The sequence below is a fragment of the Plutella xylostella genome, chromosome 21 (assembly GCF_932276165.1).
Source record: "Plutella xylostella chromosome 21, ilPluXylo3.1, whole genome shotgun sequence".
In the NCBI taxonomy this organism is placed as follows: Eukaryota; Metazoa; Arthropoda; class Insecta; order Lepidoptera; family Plutellidae; genus Plutella; species Plutella xylostella.
The window spans coordinates 6081035-6108689 of record NC_064001.1 but is presented as its reverse complement, the minus strand read 5'-3'; the positions used below and the strand labels follow the sequence as shown (position 1 = coordinate 6108689).

Sequence of the window (27655 nt, the reverse complement as noted above, 5' to 3'; positions counted from 1 at the left end):
TACGCAAGTGCTTTTTGTAACGTTCTTATATCCAAACCTGTTGCTGTGACAAAGTTACCGTTCCTAAGAAAAAATAAAGAATGGAGTTAGTAAAACGTTGCTTATTAAATGAGTCCTTAAGAAATCTCGTATCTGCTCTTTACTATCATTAACATCAAAGTACCGATTAAATCCCATAATTACTTGCTTGAAACCGTTTACCTTCTGTCAATCATTACAGCTCCGTTAATCCTGAACCTGTACAATCGTAATCTTTGGCTGCTGCCAGACGAAAACACGCTGAAAGTTGGAGAGATAAGAGTAAGCTGGGTGCACGGGTAATTTGGTGGAGGAGGTTGGTAGCGGTGTGACGCGCATGAGCGGTGGAGCCGGGGCTGAGACAGGCAGAAGGCAGTCCGCTAGCCGCGCGCCCGGCCGACGCACGCCGCCGCCACAGCATCACCTCACCCTGATAATGACTAAACCATGACTCGGGAATAAACATAACATTCGCGCACTGATAACATACGATGACACAGAGTGATCTCGCGAATCTCAATCTATAGATACCTACTTACAGTGGTGGTGTACTGTGTATCGAACTGAAAGTTTATTTTCGGTGGGAAAACAGTGTGTGATTTTTCAAAATGCGCCAAAACAGTGATGCCTCGTTGTTGGCCAGTAGAGTAGCGGAGTTCAAGAGCGATCCGGAGAAACTGCGACAAGCCTCAGAATTTGTTGACGAGCTCATTCAACAAGCTAAGAGAGAGGCAGAGCTTAAACAAAAAGAGAAAGACAGAAGTAATATCGTAAGTATCAATGTATATTTATCCCGGTAAAGAAAAGAATGGAATGCCAGGGCGGTAAGTGTTTACAGCGGCGTAGTGGCAGCTAGAGAATGCAAATATCGGCTTTTTCCAAGTAGCAGTTTTATCCGCTATCACACCGTGAATTATTCTTTGCATGGTTTCATCACATTACCTTGTTCGACCTTCATTTGAAATTAGAATGAGATAAAGTTAATCTTTGCACAATTTTGTACACAATGACGATGCACATTTTTCACTTTCTGAAACTGAAGCTCATGCATATTCACGCCGTGGTCTGCCTATAGATGAGCTTTGCTGCTTATCGCGTAGTTTTATCACTGAAATAGGAGATAAGGTAAGGGAACAATATTGCTTCGCTGGAGATTATGATCGTCAACTGAATTAGATCCATTTATCGGAAGGGTCTCCATGTAAACGAGTTTTTGATTGAAGCGACCTATAAGCACTTAACTATGCAACGAAAATGGTAATTATGGCTGCGCCCGGGGCGTACTACGAGGATTATATTACTAATAATACATGCAAATAATAATATTCCCTAAATTGTTTGATACCTAGACAAACTAAATAATTATAGGTAATACTAACTATAAATTAGTTTACGCATTTAGACATATTCTTGAAACATTCTCTAGACTTTTTAGCTAACTACGCACGCATTACCTGCACTAGATAGTAGGTATTTATGCCTAAGAAGAAAGCCAGGTTTTTTATATAAATTTAATTGATGGAGTTTAGAATTTTATATAAATTGCAGCTTTCAGCCTTCTGAAGTTACATAGTTAGAGTATTGTTTTTTTAATTTAAAAACTGCTTCATAAACGTATTTTTTTCTTTATTTCAGGATGACGACGACGGGGACGCTGGTAAGTTTTCAAATATGCCTAAGAACTTATAACGTTCTTAACATTTTTTTAATCTAATTTAACCTAAAATTGTTTTTCCGTTTGATAGTATAGCACACTCTTGCACTGATCAATAACAAAAAGCACAAAAAGCCTCTAGCTTGACAAGAACTGAAAGAACGAAAGCTGCCCTGCCACGGTTTATACACTCGCGAACAATGAAAAAGTTTCACTGACATACATACCTATAATGGCAGGTGGAACTTTTTCATTGCTCGCGACTGTTAAGTAAATACTTGATAGAGTCGCGGCTGACGCAGCAGCGAAACTGAGTTTTCTCGAGCTACTGCCCTCCGGTACTTCAGATTCAGAGCTGGCTGGGAATCGACCGAAGTGTAATTAGGTAATTAGGCAGATGAAGACTTCATCTGAGAGTTGCTTCGCCGTTCCGTCTCGCTATATAGCCAAAGTAGGGACCGTATTTTTACAAGCCTTTGAATTTGTATAAAAAGTAGAATTGAATATTTAGTTCAAATATTTATTTGATATAATAGCTAGTAGTGCCTAGTAGGTTAAGTAGAAAGATCCAAAGCATAATAAAATTAATATTGATTGCGCTATAATTGCCAGCTATCAATAGATGGGCTCCCTCCATCCATTGATAGCGTTTACCTTCAAAATCGGTCAGAATTTTGTACTGAAAAGCGATTTTTATCTAATATCTAACATTAACATAAAACTGTAATAGCTGACAGTCATCTAGACTTTTATGTTAACGTATAGGTGAACAAAGGTGAGTGCTTGAGGAAATCCATCTAAACCTTTCAGTAAGTGCCCGTTTAGCAGTTTTGACATTACGATTCAAGTCATGATAATTATGATGTAGGTATAATTTTTATATTCTTCCGCGATGAGATAGGCAATATAGTTAATATTATTATAGATATTTACTGTACAGTACCTATGTTAAGTGTCAATTTTAAATACCAACCACATCTGAGCACACAGCAGGCAGAAAGCTTTTACTGAAATTGCTATAAGCAAACTTCGGGCAGAGCCATTCAAGCAGTAAACAAATATCCATTTTTACTAAAATTTTGTTAACTTTGTTATGACTTTGCTTTTGTAACTGAAACTTTTATTAAAAAGCTTTGCGTACACACAACAAGTAGGTATAAATGTTACAAATAAGTACAAAAATGCGAATGTGTTATAGTAAAATTCATATTATATATCTGTAATAATACACAGATAGTAAGTACCTAAATACATGTGTAGGTACTTACAGATAATTGTTGGATGACAGAAAAACTGAAATTACGCTGTAAAAAACATATTTTCTATAGTAGAAGCTGAGAACAATATTACTTGGACGTGTCCATGATTTTGAAATACGCGTAGGATATGTTAACTTATTCAAACGATTCCCTGCACCGTATAAATGTCAGGTTATCATTCGTCGGGCTGTCCTGTGCCGCACCCCGCTACCCTCGTCAGTCACGACACGAAGCCACCCCAAAAGGGGACAAGACGAGTAACGACCTCATTTAGATATCACCTCCGCAGCTTTTCAAGTTACTCTTACCGTTTTATCTTGCCCTAGTACTTAGTCTAATCTAGTACAAAATACATGGGGTAAGTGTATGGTTAAAGAGGGATTATGTGAGTACAACTTCGACGGTACTTACAAGTTAAACGATGTGAGTTTTGAAAGCAAATAATGCAGACAGGTAGGTACTGCCTGTATAATGTTATATGAGTTAAGATATAGCAATCATAACTTTTTAAATTTGATCCCAACTTCCGTTCAGCTTAGTACCTAATGCTCAAACGGTTTTTCAAGAGAGACCTTCCTTCATACTTTCTTGAAACTTGTATAATATTTCTTGTCTTAAGTATAGCTATTTAAAAGCAATTTGTTATTGAAACTTCACTTGTTCTTGAGTATGCTTAGCTGTATAAGTTGTAATGTAAACACAGTAAACATAGGTACACAGTAGGTATACAGCGTATAGAGCGAGCGGTAGGTTCTATTAATATCTCATCCTTTGTGAATTTTAATATGCCCCGTGTTATACCTACTTACGGCTAATTGACATGAGTGCAGCGTGCACCGGATTCGATACTATTTTCGAATCTACACGAAGGGTCACTTTTACCAAACGCTAAACGTCTTTAAATCAAATTTTAAATACATTTTGTACTAACTGTCAGACGTATGACAGGCTACTAAATACGTTTAGCGTTTAGTGAAATTCCACCTAACATATGGAAAAAACAAATGTCACTTTTGGAACTAACTTTGCCTTACATTTTGACAGTGACAGTTGACGATACGCAACGTTAACGGAGGATCGAAACTTGTGCTCACGACTCTGGATTCGAAACCTCCGTTTACGTTGCGTATCGTCAAATGTCACTGTCAAAATGTAAGGCAAATTTGTTAGTTCCAAAAGTGGCATTTGTTTTTTCCATGTTAGGTGGAATTTCACCAAACTCTAAACGTATTTAGTAGCCTGTCATACGTCTGTCAGTTAGTACAAAATGTATTTAAAATTTGATTTAAATACGTTTAGCGTTTGGTAAAAGCGACCCTTCGTGTAGATTCGAAAATAGTATCGAATCCTATGCTCGCGCCTCGTTGTGGCGAATTACTCGATAGATTCGATTATTTTCGATTATTCGATCGATTTATTCAAAACTAATGTAGTTATGAATATGTGTTTCTACTTTAAAGTAAATGGCATGAGGTCAGTATTAACTTTCCAGATCATCAATTAAATATATTTGCCTTTTGTACATAATATACCTACTTCGTTATGTCTTTTTATGCAGGCCATTTTATGATTATGAGGTACTTTGACATAACTACTACAAAACTACATTAGCAACCATTCATAGCAAAATATATCTATCAGGATCAGGCAATAAGGCATAATAAGGTAGATGATGAGAATCATTCGAACACAGATTTCGAATCATTTTACAGACAGATAGCAGCTCTCCAGAATGTGGAACAAAAATATTGAATAATCAATAAGTCGAGGCAAAGGCTCTTTTGTAAAAGCAGAAGATGTCCTCATTTTCTTAAACAATACAAATGATAATAGAACATGAACACGACAGCACAGTGTATTTAACTAACAGTGAGAGTGGTAATGAATGTGTCTACGATAAAAATCATGGTGTCACTGTTTAATAATATATACCTCCAAATTTACCTGTGCCTACCCCGCAAGGGAGTAGGTACATTAGTACAAGGCGTGAGTGTGTGTTTTTTTTTTCAAAATTTACATAATAACAGCGACAGCATGATTTTTATCTTAAAGATAACTATCCTACGGATTCAAAATCCAGACTTTGCAAAACAGCAGTAAGTACATATAGTCCGCTAATGCAAACGTTGTCTCGGGTGTAGGAAGTATGTTCGACATCTCTGACTGACTAAGAAAGTCATTATAGTTGCTAGGTTGCTAACCACCCATCCTGTGTTTTAAATATGTAAGTACTTATAAGATATAGTTTTATGTACTTAAGTAGAATATTCTCGTATAAGTACCTAAGATACATAACCATGCTAGTGCACTGAAGAATATTCTACTCTGTGTCATATTGACTGGCCGTGCCTCGACCTGTGCCAGGTCGCTGGTAGCGGAAACATCTCATCTCCGGCCAAAGAATCAGTCCTTTTATTATTTCCTACACCTACACAACCTACGCGTAAATGAGGGCCTAACCTATTGAATTATACAGGGTGTTGCAAAAAGGGTATACTATGCAGAAACCTGTGGTTTACTTGTTTAAGAGAAACCTACGTGTGCAGCATGTTATATCTAAGCCCGAAAATCAATACAGAATATCACAATTCGCGGTCTCACTTTAAAAACATATTTAAATGTAAAAAGCAATTATTATTTTTCGTCGGTGAAATACACGTGCAATTTAATTTTGCTCTTGTAACTCAATTCCTTACCTACCTTAATTATGACATGATGTTGAATAAATATACTCAGGTAAGTAAACACGACGAGTGTAATATTAAATTGTACCTAAATAATGAATCCTGTCGAAGCTTTTTATACATGTGATGAACCATGTGAAAGCTCTCATTAAGTAGGTCTTTTTATAACAATTAAATACTTACTTACAATCTAAAACTAGTAAACAGTTTTTACGTGGGAATTCCGAAAATGTTATGTTTAAATTCAAAGCTCAAGCGGAAAAGCTATCTATCTGTATTTGAGCTGCGCTACGATGTCCACTATAGTATCTAAGTAGGTACTTTCAAGCTTTTAGTCATATCTGAATATGTGGGGTTTCTAGATTTCAATGTACGAAATACACATATTGTGAACATGGGTAGGAATAGCTACGAGGAAACGCAAACTCCTGACAAAGCTAGCGCAATTTCTATGAAATTCTGAACTTCGGGCGTTTTCAAACGCTATGTCCCTCGTGAAAATCGCTACAGAGAGGCTTTTCAATGTCGTACAAACATATCTATAGCAGCAATAGCTGTGTGAATGTGACTGACATCACAGAATAACGCACTCACACACTGAATACTAATGGAAACCTGGAATCCAGCTGCAATGTTAGTTCTGTCTGAACAAATTAATTAGCGCAGAGCAAACCAACATATTAACTTGCGTTGCGTAGAATATCGTTCCTTTGAAGTTAGCTAACTAATGTAATTGAATATAAGTTAATTAGGCCCAGTTAAATGTCAAATTTGAGTAGGTAGTTAAATTTATCTAAGCATGAACTTAAGTCCTGCTAAATAACAGTTCAGCCAATCACAGCGGTGCGTTACAAAAGTAAAGCGCTTTTAGATTTTCCAATACAGTAGAAAATGAGGGAAATATAGACTGTTAGATTAGCTTAACTCAACACAGCAGTAAATTATAACGTTTACTTAAGTTTAAGTACCTATCGAATAAAAATATTATTCACCGCAATAAACATCAGTGAGTTAAGTTTATAGTAGGCAACCGTCGCTTACTGTTCTACAGGGAGTTTTACTAGAGTTTATTTATTAGTGATCCTTTTATATTATGAACAGATCGACACAAGGGCCGGCCCTTACTTTTTATATTACAGACGTAAGGGAAATATATGTGTTTTATTGCACACTTAGATAATTTGATTTTAATAATAACTGACAAAGAAAAGAAAGGTGTGGCTCATATTAAATTTATGTGAATCTTTGAGTACATTAACGATGGCTAAAAAGGAAACATTGACTCTAGCAAATGTTTCAAAACTTTCACAGGTGGAAACGTGTAGAAAGGTTGTTTTAGTCTGCTAAAAGCGTCATAGAATACAAGTCTAAGTAAGTAAAACGTCGAGGGTTACTCTATAGCTGTACAGCGAGATAGAGTCTTGGCTCACGCAACAGCGGCGGCATGGCATTGGCATGCTCTAAAACTCAGTTTATCGTCACATAGAGTTACCCCCCTGGCACTGTTTAAGAGCTCTGTCTCGACCAGTCTCGACTCTAGTCCTAATAACAAAAGACTAGCGCGAGTAGCACGACTCACAGACGGCTATGAGTGACTGAATAGAGTGATAGGTATAGTTGGACTACGCTCACTTTGCAACGGGAACAATGTATGAGATTATTACTTTTTATGGGTCTGATAAAGTTCATATATATTTGTATCCATTTCATTGACTGTGCACAACCTATTATTAGCGGTATAAAGCCTATAAAACATCCATTTGGCACGGCAACCACAAAGTAGTCATTACGCGATGAAAACATCACATTGTTATAGCGTTCCATGTTAAGAGAGAATTTGTTCCACTTATTTTATTAGGTTACTTACATAATTATTATTTTATGTAAGTACAAAACTTGGCAAATAATTACCTAATACTGACATGTTTATGCTAGGTACGGGTATTCTTCAGAGAATTTCAATTGTTTTTGCTAGGCCTTAACTCAAACTTCAATAGCAACTATTTATTTACTATACCTTTGTTCACGAGGAAAGACAGCTGATACAAACAAAAACTTCCCTTATTCGAATGTAATAAGGGTCCTGTCAGATGTCTTTCCCCGTGAAACAAGGTATAAATAGATAACTTTTCATATTAATAACAGTGTCTGAATTTATACTTTTACAAGGTAAAAAAGTTTAGGAGCGATGATACTTATCCATAATTCATCATCAGCCAATAATCATCCACTGCTGGACATAGGCCTCTCCCAAGGAGCGCCACAACACTCGGTCCTCGGCCTTCCTCATCCAACCACTACCCGCCACCCGCCTAAGGTCGTCTGTCCAGCGGGCAGGAGGGCGTCCCACGCTGCGTTTGCCTGTTCGTGGTCTCCACTCGAGAACTCGTCTACCCCAACGGTTATCGGTTCTTCGGCAGATATGACCAGCCCACTGCCACTTCAGCTTGCATATTTTGACAGCTATGTCGGTAACCTTAGTCCTCTGACGGATAACCTCATTTCTGATACGATCCATCAGAGAAACCCCAAGCATAGCTCTCTCCATAGCACGCTGAGCGACGTTAAATCGGTGGACCAGTCCTACCGTCAGTGTCCACGTCTCTGCACCATACGTCATCACTGGCAGGACGCACTGGTTGAAGACTTTTGTCTTCAGGCTCTGAGGAATGGCCGAGGAGAATATATGTGACGAAGTTTCCCGAATGCAGCCCAACCCAGTTGGATGCGCCTTGCGGCCTCCTTGTCGAAGTTGCTTCTGCCTAGCCGAATAGTCTGCCCAAGGTAGACATATTCTTGCACAACTTCGATTGTTGCCTCACCAACGGCGACCGGCTCCGGTTTGATGTGAGCATTGTACATGACTTTCGTCTTGTCCAAGTTCATACCGAGGCCAACACGTCGGGAAGCAGCATTTAGGCCACTTAGCATCCAGCTGAGTTCCTGCAGAGATTCTGCCATAATAACGATGTCGTCCGCGAAGCGGAGGTGTGACATGTACTCGCCATTTAGACATATGCCATGTCCTTTCCAGTCCAACGTCTTAAAGACAAATCCATAATTATTAATCAGATAACTACTTAAAGTGAATTCAGAAATTATTATCGCACAAATAAGTACTTACTTACCTATACTTTTCGCATAAGTAGTACCCAGCTACCCACCTACTGGTAACGTTTGTTTCATATCAGGAAAATCGTAAAATTTCATTGTTTCCAGAACATTACCAACTTGTATCAACAATACCTGATCCAATGCCATTTTACAGAGCCGAGTCTATTTTTGAATGCAAAACTCAGTTTGATGGCTGTATGGCGTGCGACCGCCAGACATTATTCATTTCATAGACAATTTTTATCCTCCGACCGTGAAAGGGGTGTTTTTGCGTTCTTTTGTGTACTTATAGGTACATGTATCGGCTCATATCAGATAAGTATGAATTTAATCACATTACGGTTCATCAATTAATAATCGGGCTAATATTAGGGTCCTATGTTTAGATAGATATAGACCATCCACCTGTCTTTAGATAGATAGATAGAATATTATTTATTTGTACACACGGCAACGTTAAATGGTTGGCAGGGCACACTAACGTAGGTAGTGTATGTGTGTGTCAGCGACGTCGACGTAATTATTTAGTTCTGGGCAACCCACACACGGATATTGTAAGCATGTAGTTGTGCCAGTGACAATGATTCATTGTTTTTATGATATGAAGCAAAATTTTGCAAGGCATTGTAATAGATTGAATGGCTCAGTTGGTATGATACAAGACTTACAATAATCGATATGGTGGTTCAAATCCCACTGAACTTAACAATATTCCTTTTTTGTTTTTTTTTTATAGATTTAATTTATTTTTAAGATGGTTAATAATAGTATTGTAGTATATACGAATAAAAGCAACACAGAAAGTAAATGAAACAAGTTATTAAGTGTTAAAATTACCAAATTTAACCTGCGTGAAGTTAGCAGCCTAAAGTTAGCAGCCTTTGAATACCCGACCAAATTAAGATGGTCACTTCAGTCATTGCATACTTTATCAATTAAAACACGTAAAAAGCCACAAAAAACATTGGAATAATAATGCTAGGTATTTATATAAACACTAAAATATGTTCTAAAATAAATAAATTCTAAAAAATACGACGTTAACTTACCGACGCTCTTGTTGGTTAATGGATATTTTGTATGGGGGCACCAAGATGCTATAGACCTGCCCGCATCTCACCTGGTTTATTATGTGTGTTGTGTCATTAGAAAACACTGACAGAAGTTTCATCAACATTAAAACGGGATAGCAGGTGTCCAGGAGCCACTTTCTGGCTGATTTTGGGTGAAAAATTTACAATATTTCACGAATATTCAAGTTTGCAGGTGGAGCCTAAACAGGTACAGCTGCAAATGATAGTTCATATGAAAGGTATTAATAATACCTAGAAACGGTTTTCAGCAATTTCAGATTAAATGACTTTTGGTGACTCTTCAAGGTGAAAATCAAAAAATAAAACTTAGCAGCCCAAGATTAACATTTTGTATGGGGGCACCAAGATGCTATAGACCTGCCCGCATCTCACCTGGTTTATTATGTGTGTTGTGTCATAAGAAAACACTGACAGAAGTTTCATCAACATTGAAACGGTATAGCAGGTGTCCAGGAGCCACTTTCTGACAGATTTTGGGTGAAAAATTGACAATATTTCACGAGTATTCAAGTTTGCAGGTGGAACCTGAAGAGATTCAGCTGCAAATGATAGTTCATATGAAAGGTATGACTAATACCTAGAAATGGTTTTCAGCAATTTCAGATTAAATGACTTTTGGTGAATATTCAAGGTGAAAACCAAAAAATAAAACATAGCAGCCCAAGATTAACATTTTGTATGGGGGCACCAAGATGCTATAGACCTGCCCGCATCTCACCTGGTTTATTATGTGTGTTGTGTCATTAGAAAACACTGACAGAAGTTTCATTAACATTGAAACGGGATAGCAGGTGTCCAGGAGCCACTTTCTGACGGATTTTGGGTGAAAAATTTACAATATTTCACGAATATTCCAGTTTGCAGGTGGAGCCTGAACAGGTACAGCTGCAAATGATAGTTCATATGAAAGGTATTATTAATACATAGAAACCATTTTCAGCAATTTCAGATTAAATGACTTTTGGTGACTCTTCAAGGTGAAAATCAAAAAATAAAACTTAGCAGCCCAAGATTAACATTTTGTATGGGGGCACCAAGATGCTATAGACCTGCCCGCATCTCACCTGGTTTATTATGTGTGTTGTGTCATTAGAAAACACTGACAGAAGTTTCATCAACATTGAAACGGTATAGAAGGTGTCCAGGAGCCACTTTCTGACGGATTTTGGGTGAAAAATTTACAATATTTCACGAATATTCAAGTTTGCAGGTGGAACCTGAAGAGATACAGCTGCAAATGATAATTCATATGAAAGGTATTATTAATACCTACAAAAAGTTTTCAGCAATTTCAGATTAAATGACTTTTGATGAATATTCAAGGTGAAAACCAAAAAATAAAACTTAGCAGCCCAAGATTAACATTTTGTATGGGGGCACCAAGATGCTATAGACCTGCCCGCATCTCACCTGGTTTATTATGTGTGTTGGGTCATTAGAAAACACTGACAGAAGTTTCATTAACATTGAAACGGGATAGCAGGTGTCCAGGAGCCACTTTCTGACGGATTTTGGGTGAAAAATTTACAATATTTCACGAATATTCCAGTTTGCAGGTGGAGCCTGAAGAGATTCAGCTGCAAATGATAGTTCATATGAAAAGTATTATTAATACCTAGAAATGGTTTTCAGCAATTTCAGATGAAATGACTTTTGGTGAATATTCAAGGTGAAAACCAAAAAATAAAACTTAGCAGCCCAAGATTAACATTTTGTATGGGGGCACCAAGATGCTATAGACCTGCCCGCATCTCACCTGGTTTATTATGTGTGTTGTGTCATTAGAAAACACTGACAGAAGTTTCATCAACATTGAAACGGTATAGAAGGTGTCCAGGAGCCACTTTCTGACGGATTTTGGGTGAAAAATTTACAATATTTCACGAATATTCAAGTTTGCAGATGGAACCTGAAGAGATTCAGCTGCAAATGATAGTTCATATGAAAGGTATGACTAATACCTAGAAACGGTTTTCAGCAATTTCAGATTAAATGACTTTTGGTGACTCTTCAAGGTGAAAATCAAAAAATAAAACTTAGCAGCCCAAGATTAACATTTTGTATGGGGGCACCGAGATGCTATAGACCTGCCCGCATCTCACCTGGTTTATTGTATGTGGTGTGTCATTAGAAAACAATGACAGAAGTTTCATCAACATTGAAACGGTATAGCAGGTGTCCAGGAGCCACTTTCTGACAGATTTTGGGTGAAAAATTGTCAATATTTCACGAATATTCAAGTTTGCAGGTGGAACCTGAAGAGATTCAGCTGCAAATGATAGTTCATATGAAAGATATTTTTAATACCTAGAAATGGTTTTCAGCAATTTCAGATTAAATGACTTTTGGTGAATATTCAAGGTGAAAACCAAAAAATAAAACTTAGCAGCCCAAGATTAACATTTTGTATGGGGGCACCAAGATGCTATAGACCTGCCCGCATCTCACCTGGTTTATTATGTGTGTTGTGTCATTAGAAAACACTGACAGAAGTTTCATCAACATTGAAACGGTATAGAAGGTGTCCAGGAGCCACTTTCTGACGGATTTTGGGTGAAAAATTTACAATATTTCACGAATATTCAAGTTTGCAGATGGAACCTGAAGAGATTCAGCTGCAAATGATAGTTCATATGAAAGGTATGACTAATACCTAGAAACGGTTTTCAGCAATTTCAGATTAAATGACTTTTGGTGACTCTTCAAGGTGAAAATCAAAAAATAAAACTTAGCAGCCCAAGATTAACATTTTGTATGGGGGCACCAAGATGCTATAGACCTGCCCGCATCTCACCTGGTTTATTGTATGTGGTGTGTCATTAGAAAACACTGACAGAAGTTTCATCAACATTGAAACGGTATAGCAGGTGTCCAGTAGCCACTTTCTGACAGATTTTGGGTGAAAAATTGACAATATTTCACGAATATTCAAGTTTGCAGGTGGAACCTGAAGAGATTCAGCTGCAAATGATAGTTCATATGAAAGATATTTTTAATACCTAGAAATGGTTTTCAGCAATTTCAGATTAAATGACTTTTGGTGAATATTCAAGGTGAAAACCAAAAAATAAAACTTAGCAGCCCAAGATTAACATTTTGTATGGGGGCACCAAGATGCTATAGACCTGCCCGCATCTCACCTGGTTTATTATGTGTGTTGTGTCATAAGAAAACACTGACAGAAGTTTCATCAACATTGAAACGGTATAGCAGGTGTCCAGGAGCCACTTTCTGACAGATTTTGGGTGAAAAATTGACAATATTTCACGAGTATTCAAGTTTGCAGGTGGAACCTGAAGAGATTCAGCTGCAAATGATAGTTCATATGAAAGATATTTTTAATACCTAGAAATGCTTTTCAGCAATTTCAGATTAAATGACTTTTGGTGAATATTCAAGGTGAAAACCAAAAAATAAAACTTAGCAGCCCAAGATTAACATTTTGTATGGGGGCACCAAGATGCTATAGACCTGCCCGCATCTCATCTAGTTTATTATGTGTGTTGTGTCATTAGAAAACACTGACAGAAGTTTCATCAACATTGAAACGGTATAGAAGGTGTCCAGGAGCCACTTTCTGACGGATTTTGGGTGAAAAATTTACAATATTTCACGAATATTCAAGTTTGCAGGTGGAACCTGAAGAGATTCAGCTGCAAATGATAGTTCATATGAAAGGTATGACTAATACCTAGAAATGGTTTTCAGCAATTTCAGATTAAATGACTTTTGGTGACTCTTCAAGGTGAAAATCAAAAAATAAAACTTAGCAGCCCAAGATTAACATTTTGTATGGGGGCACCAAGATGCTATAGACCTGCCCGCATCTCACCTGGTTTATTGTATGTGGTGTGTCATTAGAAAACACTGACATAAGTTTCATCAACATTGAAACGGTATAGCAGGTGTCCAGGAGCCACTTTCTGACAGATTTTGGGTGAAAAATTTACAATATTTCACGAATATTCAAGTTTGCAGGTGGAACCTGAAGAGATTCAGCTGCAATTGATAGTTCATATGAAAGGTATTATTAATACCTAGAAACGGTTTTCAGCAATTTCAGATTAAATGACTTTTGGTGAATATTCAAGGTGAAAACCAAAAAATAAAACTTAGCAGCCCAAGATTAACATTTTGTATGGGGGCACCAAGATGCTATAGACCTGCCCGCATCTCACCTGGTTTATTATGTGTGTTGTGTCATTAGAAAACACTGACAGAAGTTTCATCAACATTGAAACGGTATAGAAGGTGTCCAGGAGCCACTTTCTGACAGATTTTGGGTGAAAAATTGACAATAATTCATGAATATTCAAGTTTGCAGGTGGAACCTGAAGAGATTCAGCTGCAAATGATAGTTCATATGAAAGGTATTATTAATACCTAAAAAGGATTTGCAGCAATTTCAGATTAAATGACTTTTGGTGAATATTTAGGGTAGAAACTATAAAATAAAACTTATCAGCCCAAGATTAACATTTTGTATGGGGGCACCAAGATGCTATAGACCTGCCCGCATCTCACCTGGTTTATTATGTGTGTTGTGTCATAAGAAAACACTGACAGAAGTTTCATTAACATTGAAACGGTATAGCAGGTGTCCAGGAGCCACTTTCTGACAGATTTTGGGTGAAAAATTGACAATATTTCACGAATATTCAAGTTTGCAGGTGGAACCTGAAAAGATTCAGCTGGAAATGATAGTTCACATGAAAGGTATTATTAATACCTAGAAACGGTTTTCAGCAATTTCAGATTAAATGACTTTTGGTGTCTCTTCAAGGTGAAAATCAAAAAATAAAACTTAGCAGCCCAAGATTAACATTTTGTATGGGGGCACCAAGATGCTATAGACCTGCCCGCATCTTACCTGGTTTATAATGTGTGGTGTGTCATCAGAAAACACTGACAGAAGTTTCATCAACATTGAAACGGTACAGCAGGTGTCTTGCTGAAGAGATTCAGCTGCAAATGATAGTTCATATGAATCATTTGCAGCTGAATCTCTTCAGGTTCCATCTGCAAACTTGAATATTCGTGAAATATTGTAAATTTTTCACCCAAAATCCGTCAGAAAGTGGCTCCTGGACACCTGCTATCCCGTTTCAATGTTGATGAAACTTCTGTCAAAGTTTTCTTATGACACAACACACATAATAAACCAGGTGAGATGCGGGCAGGTCTATAGCATCTTGGTGCCCCCATACAAAATGTTAATCTTGGGCTGCTAAGTTTTATTTTTTGATTTTCACCTTGAAGAGTCACAAAAAGTCATTTAATCTGAAATTGCTGAAAACCGTTTCTAGGTATTAGTAATACCTTTCATATGAACTATCATTTGCAGCTGTACCTGTTCAGGCTCCACCTGCAAACTGGAATATTCGTGAAATATTGTAAATTTTTCACCCAAAATCTGTCAGAAAGTGGCTCCTGGACACCTGCTATCCCGTTTCAATGTTGATGAAACTTCTGTCAGTGTTTTCTAATGACACAACACACATAATAAACCAGGTGAGATGCGGGCAGGTCTATAGCATCTTGGTGCCCCCATACAAAATGTTAATCTTGGGCTGCTAAGTTTTATTTTTTGATTTTCACCTTGAAGAGACACCAAAAGTCATTTAATCTGAAATTGCTGAAAACCGTTTCTAGGTATTAGTAATACCTTTCATATGAACTATCATTTGCAGCTGTACCTGTTCAGGCTCCACCTGCAAACTGGAATATTCGTGAAATATTGTAAATTTTTCACCCAAAATCTGTCAGAAAGTGGCTCCTGGACACCTGCTATCCCGTTTCAATGTTGATGAAACTTCTGTCAGTGTTTTCTTATGACACAACACACATAATAAACCAGGTGAGATGCGGGCAGGTCTATAGCATCTTGGTGCCCCCATACAAAATGTTAATCTTGGGCTGCTAAGTTTTATTTTTTGATTTTCACCTTGAAGAGACACCAAAAGTCATTTAATCTGAAATTGCTGAAAACCGTTTCTAGGTATTAATAATACCTTTCATGTGAACTATCATTTCCAGCTGAATCTTTTCAGGTTCCACCTGCAAACTTGAATATTCGTGAAATATTGTCAATTTTTCACCCAAAATCTGTCAGAAAGTGGCTCCTGGACACCTGCTATACCGTTTCAATGTTGATGAAACTTCTGTCAGTGTTTTCTAATGACACAACACACATAATAAACCAGGTGAGATGCGGGCAGGTCTATAGCATCTTGGTGCCCCCATACAAAATGTTAATCTTGGGCTGCTAAGTTTTATTTTTTGATTTTCACCTTGAAGAGTCACCAAAAGTCATTTAATCTGAAATTGCTGAAATCTGTTTCTAGGTATTAATAATACCTTTCATATGAACTATCATTTGCAGCTGTACCTGTTCAGGCTCCACCTGCAAACTGGAATATTCGTGAAATATTGTAAATTTTTCACCCAAAATCCGTCAGAAAGTGGCTCCTGGACACCTGCTATCCCGTTTCAATGTTGATGAAACTTCTGTCAGTGTTTTCTAATGACACAACACACATAATAAACCAGGTGAGATGCGGGCAGGTCTATAGCATCTTGGTGCCCCCATACAAAATGTTAATCTTGGGCTGCTAAGTTTTATTTTTTGATTTTCACCTTGAAGAGTCACCAAAAGTCATTTAATCTGAAATTGCTGAAAACCGTTTCTAGGTATTAGTAATACCTTTCATATGAACTATCATTTGCAGCTGTACCTGTTCAGGCTCCACCTGCAAACTGGAATATTCGTGAAATATTGTAAATTTTTCACCCAAAATCCGTCCGAAAGTGGCTCCTGGACACCTGCTATCCCGTTTCAATGTTGATGAAACTTCTGTCAGTGTTTTCTAATGACACACACATAATAAACCAGGTGAGATGCGGGCAGGTCTATAGCATCTTGGTGCCCCCATACAAAATGTTAATCTTGGGCTGCTAAGTTTTATTTTTTGATTTTCACCTTGAAGAGACACCAAAAGTCATTTAATCTGAAATTGCTGAAAACTGTTTCTATGTATTAATAATACATTTCATATGAACTATCATTTGCAGCTGAATCTCTTCAGATTCCACCTGCAAACTTGAATATTCGTGAAATATTGTCAATTTTTCACCCAAAATCTGTCAGAAAGTGGCTCCTGGACACCTGCTATACCGTTTCAATGTTGATGAAACTTCTGTCAGTGTTTTCTAATGACACAACACACATAATAAACCAGGTGAAATGCGGGCAGGTCTATAGCATCTTGGTGCCCCCATACAAAATGTTAATCTTGGGCTGCTAAGTTTTATTTTTTGATTTTCACCTTGAAGAGTCACCAAAAGTCATTTAATCTGAAATTGCTGAAAACCGTTTCTAGGTATTAGTCATACCTTTCATATGAACTATCATTTGCAGCTGAATCTCTTCAGGTTCCATCTGCAAACTTGAATATTCGTGAAATATTGTAAATTTTTCACCCAAAATCCGTCAGAAAGTGGCTCCTGGACACCTTCTATACCGTTTCAATGTTGATGAAACTTCTGTCAGTGTTTTCTTATGACACAACACACATAATAAACCAGGTGAGATGCGGGCAGGTCTATAGCATCTTGGTGCCCCCATACAAAATGTTAATCTTGGGCTGCTAAGTTTTATTTTTTGGTTTTCACCTTGAATATTCACCAAAAGTCATTTAATCTGAAATTGCTGAAAACCGTTTCTAGGTATTAATAATACCTTTCATATTAACTATCATTTGCAGCTGTACCTGTTCAGGCTCCACCTGCAAACTGGAATATTCGTGAAATATTGTCAATTTTTCACCCAAAATCTGTCAGAAAGTGGCTCCTGGACACCTGCTGTACCGTTTCAATGTTGATGAAACTTCTGTCAGTGTTTTCTAATGACACAACACACATAATAAACCAGGTGAGATGCGGGCAGGTCTATAGCATCTTGGTGCCCCCATACAAAATATCCATTAACCAACAAGAGCGTCAGTAAGGAAACGTCGTATTTTTTAGAATTTATTTATTTTAGAACATATTTTAGTGTTTATATAAGTACTTAGCATTATTATTCCAATGTTTTTGGGGCTTTTTACGTGATTTAATTGATAAAGTATGCAATGACTGAAGTGACCATCTTAATTTGGTCGGGTATTCAAAGGCTGCTTACTTTAGGCTGCTAACTTCACACACCTCCAAATTTATTCTTGCCGTAACATAAACATTAAGGATGTTACGTTTTAGTTGTTTTTCGTTTTAAAACATAGTTGTAGTTTATATTAATAAGGAACATTTTCAATTAGCAGTTTTAAATCATAATAAACATCAGAAAAGGATGGACTGGCTGTTTTACTAAAGTAAATAGGCAAGTCATTAGTTATATGAATCAACATGTTAATTAGCTAGAAATAAGATAACTTATTCCAACCTCAGTAACAATAACATCATTAACACATTGGCTTACCCATAATTGTAAATAATAATAAGTCTTTAACAAAATAACTAAAATCTTATACAAATGGAAAAATAAAAATTACTGAGCTAACCCCAATAATTATAATTTTCACCACTTTTTCGCCATAATGTCTTACGTCCATCCTTGTCTGACTTAAAGGACTTTTCATCACTAAATATCACCACATTGTTGCACCAATCAAAGTTTAAAATAGTCAGTCGCAAAACGCACTCTGTTTCGACATCGTCGGATCTGATCGGTTAGAGCAATTTTCTTCGTCGGCTTCCGACACCGCAACCCAGCAGCACGCAAGTGAACCCGTACGGTTTGTAGGGATAGATTATGTGTTGTGGCCGTAGAACGGGTGCTGCAGAACGGATCAGCGCTATGTGCAGCTACGATATCTCGATGGCGTGGTGATGCATCCGTATAGACGACTACTGTCTACATGTCCCGAATCTGCGTATCGGTGAACCCATAATTGAACAGTTCTCCTCTGCAAACAAAAAAAAACAAATACTTAGCTTATACAAATACAAATATTCTAACAGTCAAATAAAATATTTACAATTCTATGTTACTTACCGTTAAACGTCTTGCGATTTCACTAATTGTAATGTTTTGTTCATATAAATACGATTATCTCCGCCTTTTTGAACATGGTTAAGTGACTTTCCATACTGACTGCGAAGAGTAATTAATTAAATTGACAAATCACAAAGTGAATCACTTTGCAGACGCAGAGGTGAATTGTCACTAAAACTAAAAACAAATTTCGTTTATTCATATTGTATGAGGGTAGAATGGTTTTAATTCTCAAATGAAGAACGAATCATATATTTTTGGCGAAGAGAAATAGTCGACAGCTATGCAGCTTGTAGTCATTTGTCAGTTTCAAATATATTAATTTTATACTCAACAGCGTTTAAATGAACGCAAAATTTGAATTAAGTTAAATAAAAATAACCATCCGTGGACTCGAACTCACGACCTATGTTTCATTAGTCTAACATTCTACCAATGAGCTACGAAGTGTATAGACACAGGTAGTGAAATTTTGCTTCACATCAATTTTATAACTATTTCACTAACACTACCGGTTGATATTTTTATGTCACAGCTGGTATGCGGGCGTTTGCCTACGCGCAAACTCGTTTGTGCTGTTGTGTGTGTGTGTGTGTGTGTGTGGTTTGTTACTGGTGTGTAAACCGATTTCTGCGTTTATGCACACATAGACAACGTTAGTGTGCACACATACACTACGTTGCGTGTTTTGAAACTATACAAGGCCAGAACGCAGAGGCTGGGACTGCTCGCGTATATTTTCAAATTAAAATGGTGCCATGATTTACTTGAAAGTATACAAGGCCATTACGCACTAATCGCGTATATTTTCAAGTAAGTTGGGCCAAAATTATGGCTTGAAAATATACTGTAGCAGTTACCACTGCGTACTAATCGTGTATATTTTCAAGTGCCAAGCGGCAATGCGAGCACTTGAAACTATACATGATTAGTTACCAGGTAGCCCTTTTGAATTGTTGCTCTCTCTTTCTTTCATGTGAAATAGTAATAAGTCTATTGCTTTCTAAACATTGCATCATCATTCCGCACTTGGCATTGTTTTCGTAACGTGTTTTTTGTTTACATCGTACAGTTAAAAAGTAAATTGATTTAAATTAAACTGTAGAACTGTTGTAAATACTAAAAGAGAAGAGGGTGTAGAACAATTCATAAAATACAATTACGGTGAATTCAAAACTTGATAATTATAGGTCTGTAATACCTACTACAATCACGAGCAATAAATAAGTCCAAGTAGCAAAAAGTCAACACCAAATCACCCCAATTTTTTAAAACATTTAATTTAGAATTTGATCAAAATGAACGTTTTTAGTTGGTTTTAATAATATTTTGATGCGCTCTTAAATGTACTTTAATATTGCCGACGGCTTCATTAAGCTAGTCTTTTCCGTTCAGGAGCTATCGTCACTGGAACTTTTTCATTGCTCGTGAGTATAGTAGGTATTACTATTAATTCATATAAATAATAAGATATAAGTATTCTTACTTGCAAGTATGATTGCTATAAATATCAATTTATCAATCAAATTAGAGCTTGTTCATCTTTATTTATTAACATTCTATAAGTATGACAGGCAGAACAAGTAAATTATAGTCATGTACATTTACCGAAATAGTTAAGTAAATCAGAATCAGCATGTAGGTACAAATTATATGCGACAAGTACGCGAATCAAGCAATGTGCGTAATAGCAATGTATATTTTCAAGAACGATTCAGTAATTCCCAACTTGAAAGTATACGCGATTAGTACGCACAAATCGTGTATATTTTCAAGTTAAATAATATTTTTTTTCACTTGAAACTATACAGTGCTAGTACACTATGGGTGCGTTCTGGCCTTGTATAGTTTCAAAACACGCCACTACGTTAGTGTGCCCTGCCGACCATTTGATGTTGCCGTGTGTACACACACATAAAATAAACTTACTTTTTCAACTAAAATACTAACACATATTATGTACAAAAATGCTGGTCTTATCGCTTAAAGCGATTTTTTTCTTTACTGGAGGATTTATCTCTATTTAGGTTTGTCCTTGTACCTACAAGTCCTAATCTACCACCATTTCACAAAGGCCCCGTCAGTAAGGAGGAAAGAAATGGCGAAAGAAACTCCTCGAGCATCTTTTCAACTTTTCCCTAATATCTAATACAATTTTTTACTTATTTCTAGTACAATTTTACTTAAGTAGGTATATCTATTTCATTTTTCCAACAGCCTTAGGCCTTATTATTATTCAGGTTCATATATAACTATCAAGGTACCTATAGGTATACTGGGATTTTGTGGTCTTGACTGTCTATCATAATGATACGATTCACAACATGTGATGTGACACGTACACTTCACTGTCGCTCGGATGCACAAAGGAGTTTTCATTACTCATGCTCTGAAAGTAGTTGTATTTTGCCTGAAAAGAGGAGTGAAAATTGCTCTTTTCATGCCCGGGGAAAATTTGCTATCTTGCATCTAAAATGCGATTAACTATGATACATTTCAAGTAAAAGCCTTCTTAAACAAAGCACTATCATTCATGTTTTTATTTTTAATATCTTCACATTTGTAATGAAAATCATGAAAGTGTTTAAATCAGGGGAACCCCTTTGTTAGTCCCTCGGGTTATTAGCGACCTCGCTACGCTCACGGTCGCGGCTTTTGCCCCTTAACCCCTTTGGTAACAATACTCTAATAAACTAACCTTAACCCCCACTGTCAGTTTACATTAAAAGAGGCTTGTACGGTTCTACCTTTTTCGGCATAAGATTTATTTGCCTAATCTCGTATTGCATAGTAACGTTTGGTCAAAGTCTCGTTACGCCGAAAATCGTATGGCATAAATCTCGTTTAGTAAAAAGTTATTTCGCATAACATTGTTTAGCCTAATAATGGTATGGCCAAATCTTGAATAGCCTAATAATGCTATGGCAGAGGTTATTAGGTTTATACAAAGTAATAATATTCGTTTGGCTTTAACTTTGACGGAGCGTCTCCCTACATAGCGCAAACTGGTGCCTTGTATTGTTTCCGCTGTTTGGAAAACGCTCCGCTCCGCTCCGCTCCGCTTCGCTGCGCTCCGCTTTGGTTTTGATGAACATGTGCACCTAACACGCTCCTCCTCGCTTTGCTCGTCGTCGCACCTATTTTTAGGTTTCGATCTCATGGGGTTCGTAATAATTATATTGATCGTTAACTTTCGATTTTTTGATCATACAATATCGTGGTTTTCGGGATGTAGGAGAAAAATACCACAATTTGTACATTTACTACATACTTAATATATTATTTATTAAGATAACATTAGGAGAAACAAGATTATACATAGGTATAGACGAACATAAATTTGAGCAAACGAAACTTAGGTGTTTAAAGATTGTCCCTAAAGAGTTTTAGACGAAACGAGCCTTATGCCACATAAGTCTTGGCAAAGTGATGGTTCGGCCAAAAAAGTTTAGACCATACGAGTTATGCGAAATGAGTTTTGGTCACTAAAGATTATGCGAGATGAGCGGAACCCGGCTTGTACCTATCATCATTGTGGTAATCGAAGTTAGACTCTTAATTCGTGCTGAACAGAAAGTCTAAATTCGAATGTTGTCACGATGACGCTTATAATGGATGGAATAAAAATCCAGTTTCTATGGAAGTTTATTTTTATGAACTCTTTAGGTTATACCACAGGGTTATACCTAGTTTCTTCGTGCAAAAATGGACTCGTCATTGTGTTTCTTAAACTTAAATATGTAAGTACCTATTCTCTAGTATAAATAAAGTCCGTGGATAAAGAAACAATACCTATGGAAAATGAAAACTTTTTAGCCGTCAAACACTTCGTGTTTTCAATATCAATATTTTTCAATAGACCTTTGCTAGAATATTTTTTGGCTGATATAGCTACTCGTAAGAAAGTAGGTAGGTATATTGTTTGACTGTAAGCCACAATCAAACTCGGAGTGGGTAAATATTTGTACTATGATAGGTAGGTAGGTACATAACAGCCAACTGTGTTTGGAATTTGGCACAAAGCGAAATTTGCCATTAACTTAACTACTTACCTTTATTTTTAATTGATTACATTATGGCATGCAAGCATTTGAACCATGCTGCTTAGGTGCATAGTTAGGTGTATTCGATACGTAAATCTTTTAAGGCTTATACAAGAAAACCTTGCCGAACAATACTAAGTAAGTAGTTGCAACCTTGAAACTGAAAAGCACTCCGGTTACAGCTACTACGGTCATTTGCACTGATAATAAGAATGCTTTTGAGAGGGGTCAGATTTATCTGCCTTATACTGTACAGTTCGGTCCAAACAACTTGACAGTTCCTGAAGTTGGGTGCGATTATACTTTTGTGCTTCATCACACTAACCAACTGTCAATCTTTGAAAGAATGAATAAGTAGTTTGTTTGTTAGTTTGATAAGGTACAAAAGTGCAAAAGCCAATTTGAGAACTACCGAACTGTAACAAGGAGTTTATCAACATTATAACATTTCACTACAACATTGAAAGCTCCTGCAGTTGACTCCACAAGCGTGTACCCCAGTGGGTACGGGAGGCTACTCTACACTGACGAATAACTAACAACCGAGGCCTGTCGTGCAATCGTCACGTTACATGAAACGAGATAGAGTCGGGTTGCGCAGCAGCGCTCTGAATCTTCTTTTTTCGTCATAAAGAGTGACCCCCCAGCTACAATCAATTAGTAGTTCCCGGGCGGTGCGATAAGTAGACCCCGACTGGGTCCAATTAGGGTCCCGCAGTGAGTCGCCGGCCGAGGACCCTCCGCGATCAATAAGGCTTAGTGACCAGATTGTTAAGGGAGGATTAGGCGGCAGTCTATATAAAATATTCTCTGTGATGAAAAGGGGGTTGTAGGTAATCTTACAAGATTAGACGTAGAATCGGCTTTGAGTTTTGAATGGGTACGCTTTTTAAAGTTTTATTAAACGGATCACCTTCGTTTGATATTAATATTTTAAATGCGAGAAGTAATTTTTTTCAATATCAAGACTTTGCGGAATATAGTAATTTCTATACCTATACATTTCTTAAACCTATCACTCAGTGAAAACTTATCTTTAAGACGATATTTATGTACTAGATAGGTACTTATATACTTACTTTATGTTGAGGATAATAGCACTACTTTGTGCAGTTGTTTCAGCAGACGAATTGCCCTGAAACTACAGACTACCTCGTAACGAGGGTAGCTACCTTGTCATGATTACAGTTCGTTCGTTTAATTACTCCCAGTCGACCCATAAAACAGTGTTTCTACAAACCGCCTTACAATTTCTAACTTGTAATTTTCACTGGTTTTCTCGTCATTCAATGTAGTGAAGTTCAAAATAATACGATCCTTGGTACACGTTAGACGGGCAACTTTAGCGAACTTTTATAGAGTCAATCATTACTCGCTTATTTTATAGCTTAAGTTGGGTAAGACAGAGTCGAGCTCCATCGAACCCCGTGACCCCTTTTCTAGGTCACCTGAACCATAATAAGTGGTTGGGCGTACACACCTGGAAACAATTTTATTCACGACATGTTTCTTTGCTGAGAATGGATAAGCATTTTATGAAGTTTGCGGTTTTGCTGAAAATCTTAGGTTCCACCTAGCTCCTAAATCCATGCATCCGTATTAGGTATTAAGTAGATTTAACAAGTGTCTGTATAATAAAGTTCCATGATACATTCGAATAATATTTGAAATTTTGCGCGATCAAATCAATAAAAGAAAGTAAGTAGGTACTTAGATATAAAGGTAATAGAAAAGTTGCTTCAAAATCAGTATTTCGGCAATATCGTTAACGTTTTTAATTTCATGACTCTTATCCTCTGGTATTTCTTTGAAAAACACAAATTGTGATGTAATGAGTCGCGGCAATTAGTCTGGCTAATGACTGATTGTTTGCAATTAGCGCGGCATTGTTTGCCGATGACAATGTCGGCCACAGTTATGCAGGTTCGACAACAACACTACACTGCAGTCGACAACAAAGGCATGCCAGCGTTCAGTGAAAATCTTCCGTTTATTTAGTTTTCAGTGAAGGTAGCTATAGATGTACCCAATATCAGTAGGTAGAGCTGAACCACAAAATATGAAATAATTTAGGTAGTGTGACTACTGAACCGGACTTTAGCTATAGCTCTACACTACATTATACACTGCCGGGCAATGAAATAGTTCCACTGATATAACATCAAATTACTCCTAAACGGAAAATGCTAGCTTAATGACGCCTTCTGCAATATTGAAGAATATTTAATTGCGCATCAGAATATTCCCATGTAAAAACTTAAATATTGTAATAAAATTTTAAATTATATGTTTTTCAAAAAATGGGGCATTTGGCAAATAAAACAAAATCTCTAACTATGCGTTTATTAGGTGTAAACGTGGTATTTTGATAACTCAGTACTTGGTGTTTCCTCCACGTGCTCTCAATACAGCTTCTACGCGATTGGGCATGCTGAATACCAGATTCCTCAGCATATGCTGAGGAATGTTCTCCCATTCTTTGATGAGCGCGTCTTTCAAGCCACGAAGTGTAATCGGAGGTGGAACTCGGTCTCTCACAGGTATGTCGAGCTCGTCCCAGGCATGCTCAATGGGATTCAAACCGGGGCTCCTTGCAGGCCACTCCATTTTGTGGATTCCTACGTCATGAAGATACTCATTTACAACTTGAGCAGTATGCGCCCGTGTATTATCGTGCATGAACATTGCATTCTCGCCCATATTGGCCAAAAACGGACCAGCATGTTCATTGAGGACCTCATTGATGTATCTCACAGCAGTTAGGTTCCCGTTCTCGATCGGAACTAACGCTGTTCGACCCTCTGCAGAGTTACCCGCCCGCACGCGAAAGCTGGCTCCGACGTGTGCCACTTTTTCTTCAAAACATACTTGTGAGAAATGTTCTCCTGGTTGTCGGTAGACTCTTTTCCTCCCATCACGATGGTACAGCATGAATTATGACTCATCTGAGAACATCACTCTGCCCCATTCGTCCTCACCCCATTCTGTATGATCACGGGCGTATCGCAATCGGGAAACTTTATGATGCCGTTCCAGTTTTGGGCCAATTGCTGGCTTATAATGCTTAAATCTTCTTTTGGCAAGACGTCTCCTGACTGTCCACTCGCTTATTGGCTCCCTTCGAGCTTGTAGAAGTTGTTGTTGAACGGCTACTCCCGTCTGATGTCGATTTCTTAACATGATTTCCGCAATGAATCGATCTTTTCGGACTGTTGTGCACCTTGGCTTGCCAGTACCTGGTCTTCTCAGGTTTAATCCAGTCTCCCTATACCTTTAGATCACTCGTCGTACAGTAGTATGAGTCACGCCCATTATTCTGGCCGCATTTCTTTGGCTGGTTCCCATGTCCACCATGGTGATGATTCTCGCACAATCCTCGCGTGATACTGGCATGATTTATGGGTACGAGAGCCGCAAGACTTTACAATTTCATAATTATTTCACAACGACAAAAAAAAGAATGAAATAAAAAGCAAAACTAAAAACGAAGCAAATGTTTTCCTAAACTTTAAAACCCGAAAATTTTGCTTCTTATGTTTTTTTGTCCATGGCTTCGAAAATAACACTATTAAAAAGAGTTTCCATTTAAAAATGTTTGCATAATAAACTATATTTCATTAAACTTTTTAATTCATGAAGCTACATAGGTTCTATATCTTAGGAGATATTAAGGTGTTTGTCGGCATTTTGCGGGTGGAACTATTTCATTGCCCGGCAGTGTAGTACATACCCGTGAAACAAAATTTACTGGATCAGTACTTCACTACAATAACGCAACCCTCTTTCGGCTTACTATACCACTTTGGAACATGTGTCTTCATCATCATCATCAGCCCTCTATCGCCCACTGTTGGGTATAGGCCTCCTTTTGTGTACGCCAATTATTTCGGTCCTGTGCTGCTCCTGTCCACACTTTGCAATCTAGCTGATGTCATGTGAACAGCTGTATAGTATAACTAACGTAACCTCCTCTGTGCATTGTTCCAGGTAATCTGAAGCGCCGCCTAGGCCGAGCTAGGGGCTTCGTGCTTCGCATGTTCGACGCTCTCTGCAACTGCACCCAGACCGCGGCCGCCGCAGCCCGCACCACCGCTCGCAATAATCCCTTCACTAAACGCTAAATCACCGTCGCGCATCATTATTCTGAGGATCACCGTCGTCGCGCTAACTTTATCATTATTCTGAGGGCTAAGAGCAAGGAGTTTCGTCAGATTGGATTTTCTTCATTTTCCTTGAGATGGTTTTGATTGAGACGTTCAGTTAATCGAGTTTGCTTTGAGGGTGGTTATCGGATACCCTAAGGCGATCTTCACACTGCCCCGCATCATGCTGCATATTGCGTGTCGACGCACCTGCGCGCGTTCCTGCGGGAGTGCAGATCTGCATCATCGTGCGGGTTTTTTGCGCACTCACGCGCATAGGTGCGTTTTGTAGATTTACGCACGGCGGCTCTCATTTATTCGCCGTTCTCTGTGGTGGTCGTGCAGTACTGAGCATCACGATAGTTTTGATAAAAATGGTTAATAGTGTGGAACTCATTCAGGACGCTGCCATTATACTAACTGTTTGGTTTTTGTACGGTCGAATTAAAAGAAATCGTGCCTATAGAAGATACTGGGTACAACCTTATTTACAAACAAGATCTTTAAATGGGTAATTTGTTCAAAATTATTGGGACCTAAATAATAAATCGATCGATATCGAGATCCATTTTCAAACACACACGTCACGCCCATTCAA

General features: G+C 37.7%; 1 protein-coding gene across 1 annotated transcript; it reads left to right on the top strand.

The window, feature by feature from the left end:
- Positions 1 to 379: 379 nt before the first annotated feature.
- On the top strand, positions 380 to 27210 carry LOC125490168. The gene is made up of 3 exons (XM_048628590.1): positions 380 to 788; positions 1654 to 1675; positions 26903 to 27210. The coding sequence occupies exons 1-3, from the start codon at positions 627 to 629 to the stop codon at positions 27034 to 27036; spliced, it is 318 nt and encodes a 105-aa protein (XP_048484547.1). The 5' UTR covers positions 380 to 626; the 3' UTR covers positions 27037 to 27210.
- The last annotated feature ends 445 nt before the right edge of the window (positions 27211 to 27655 follow it).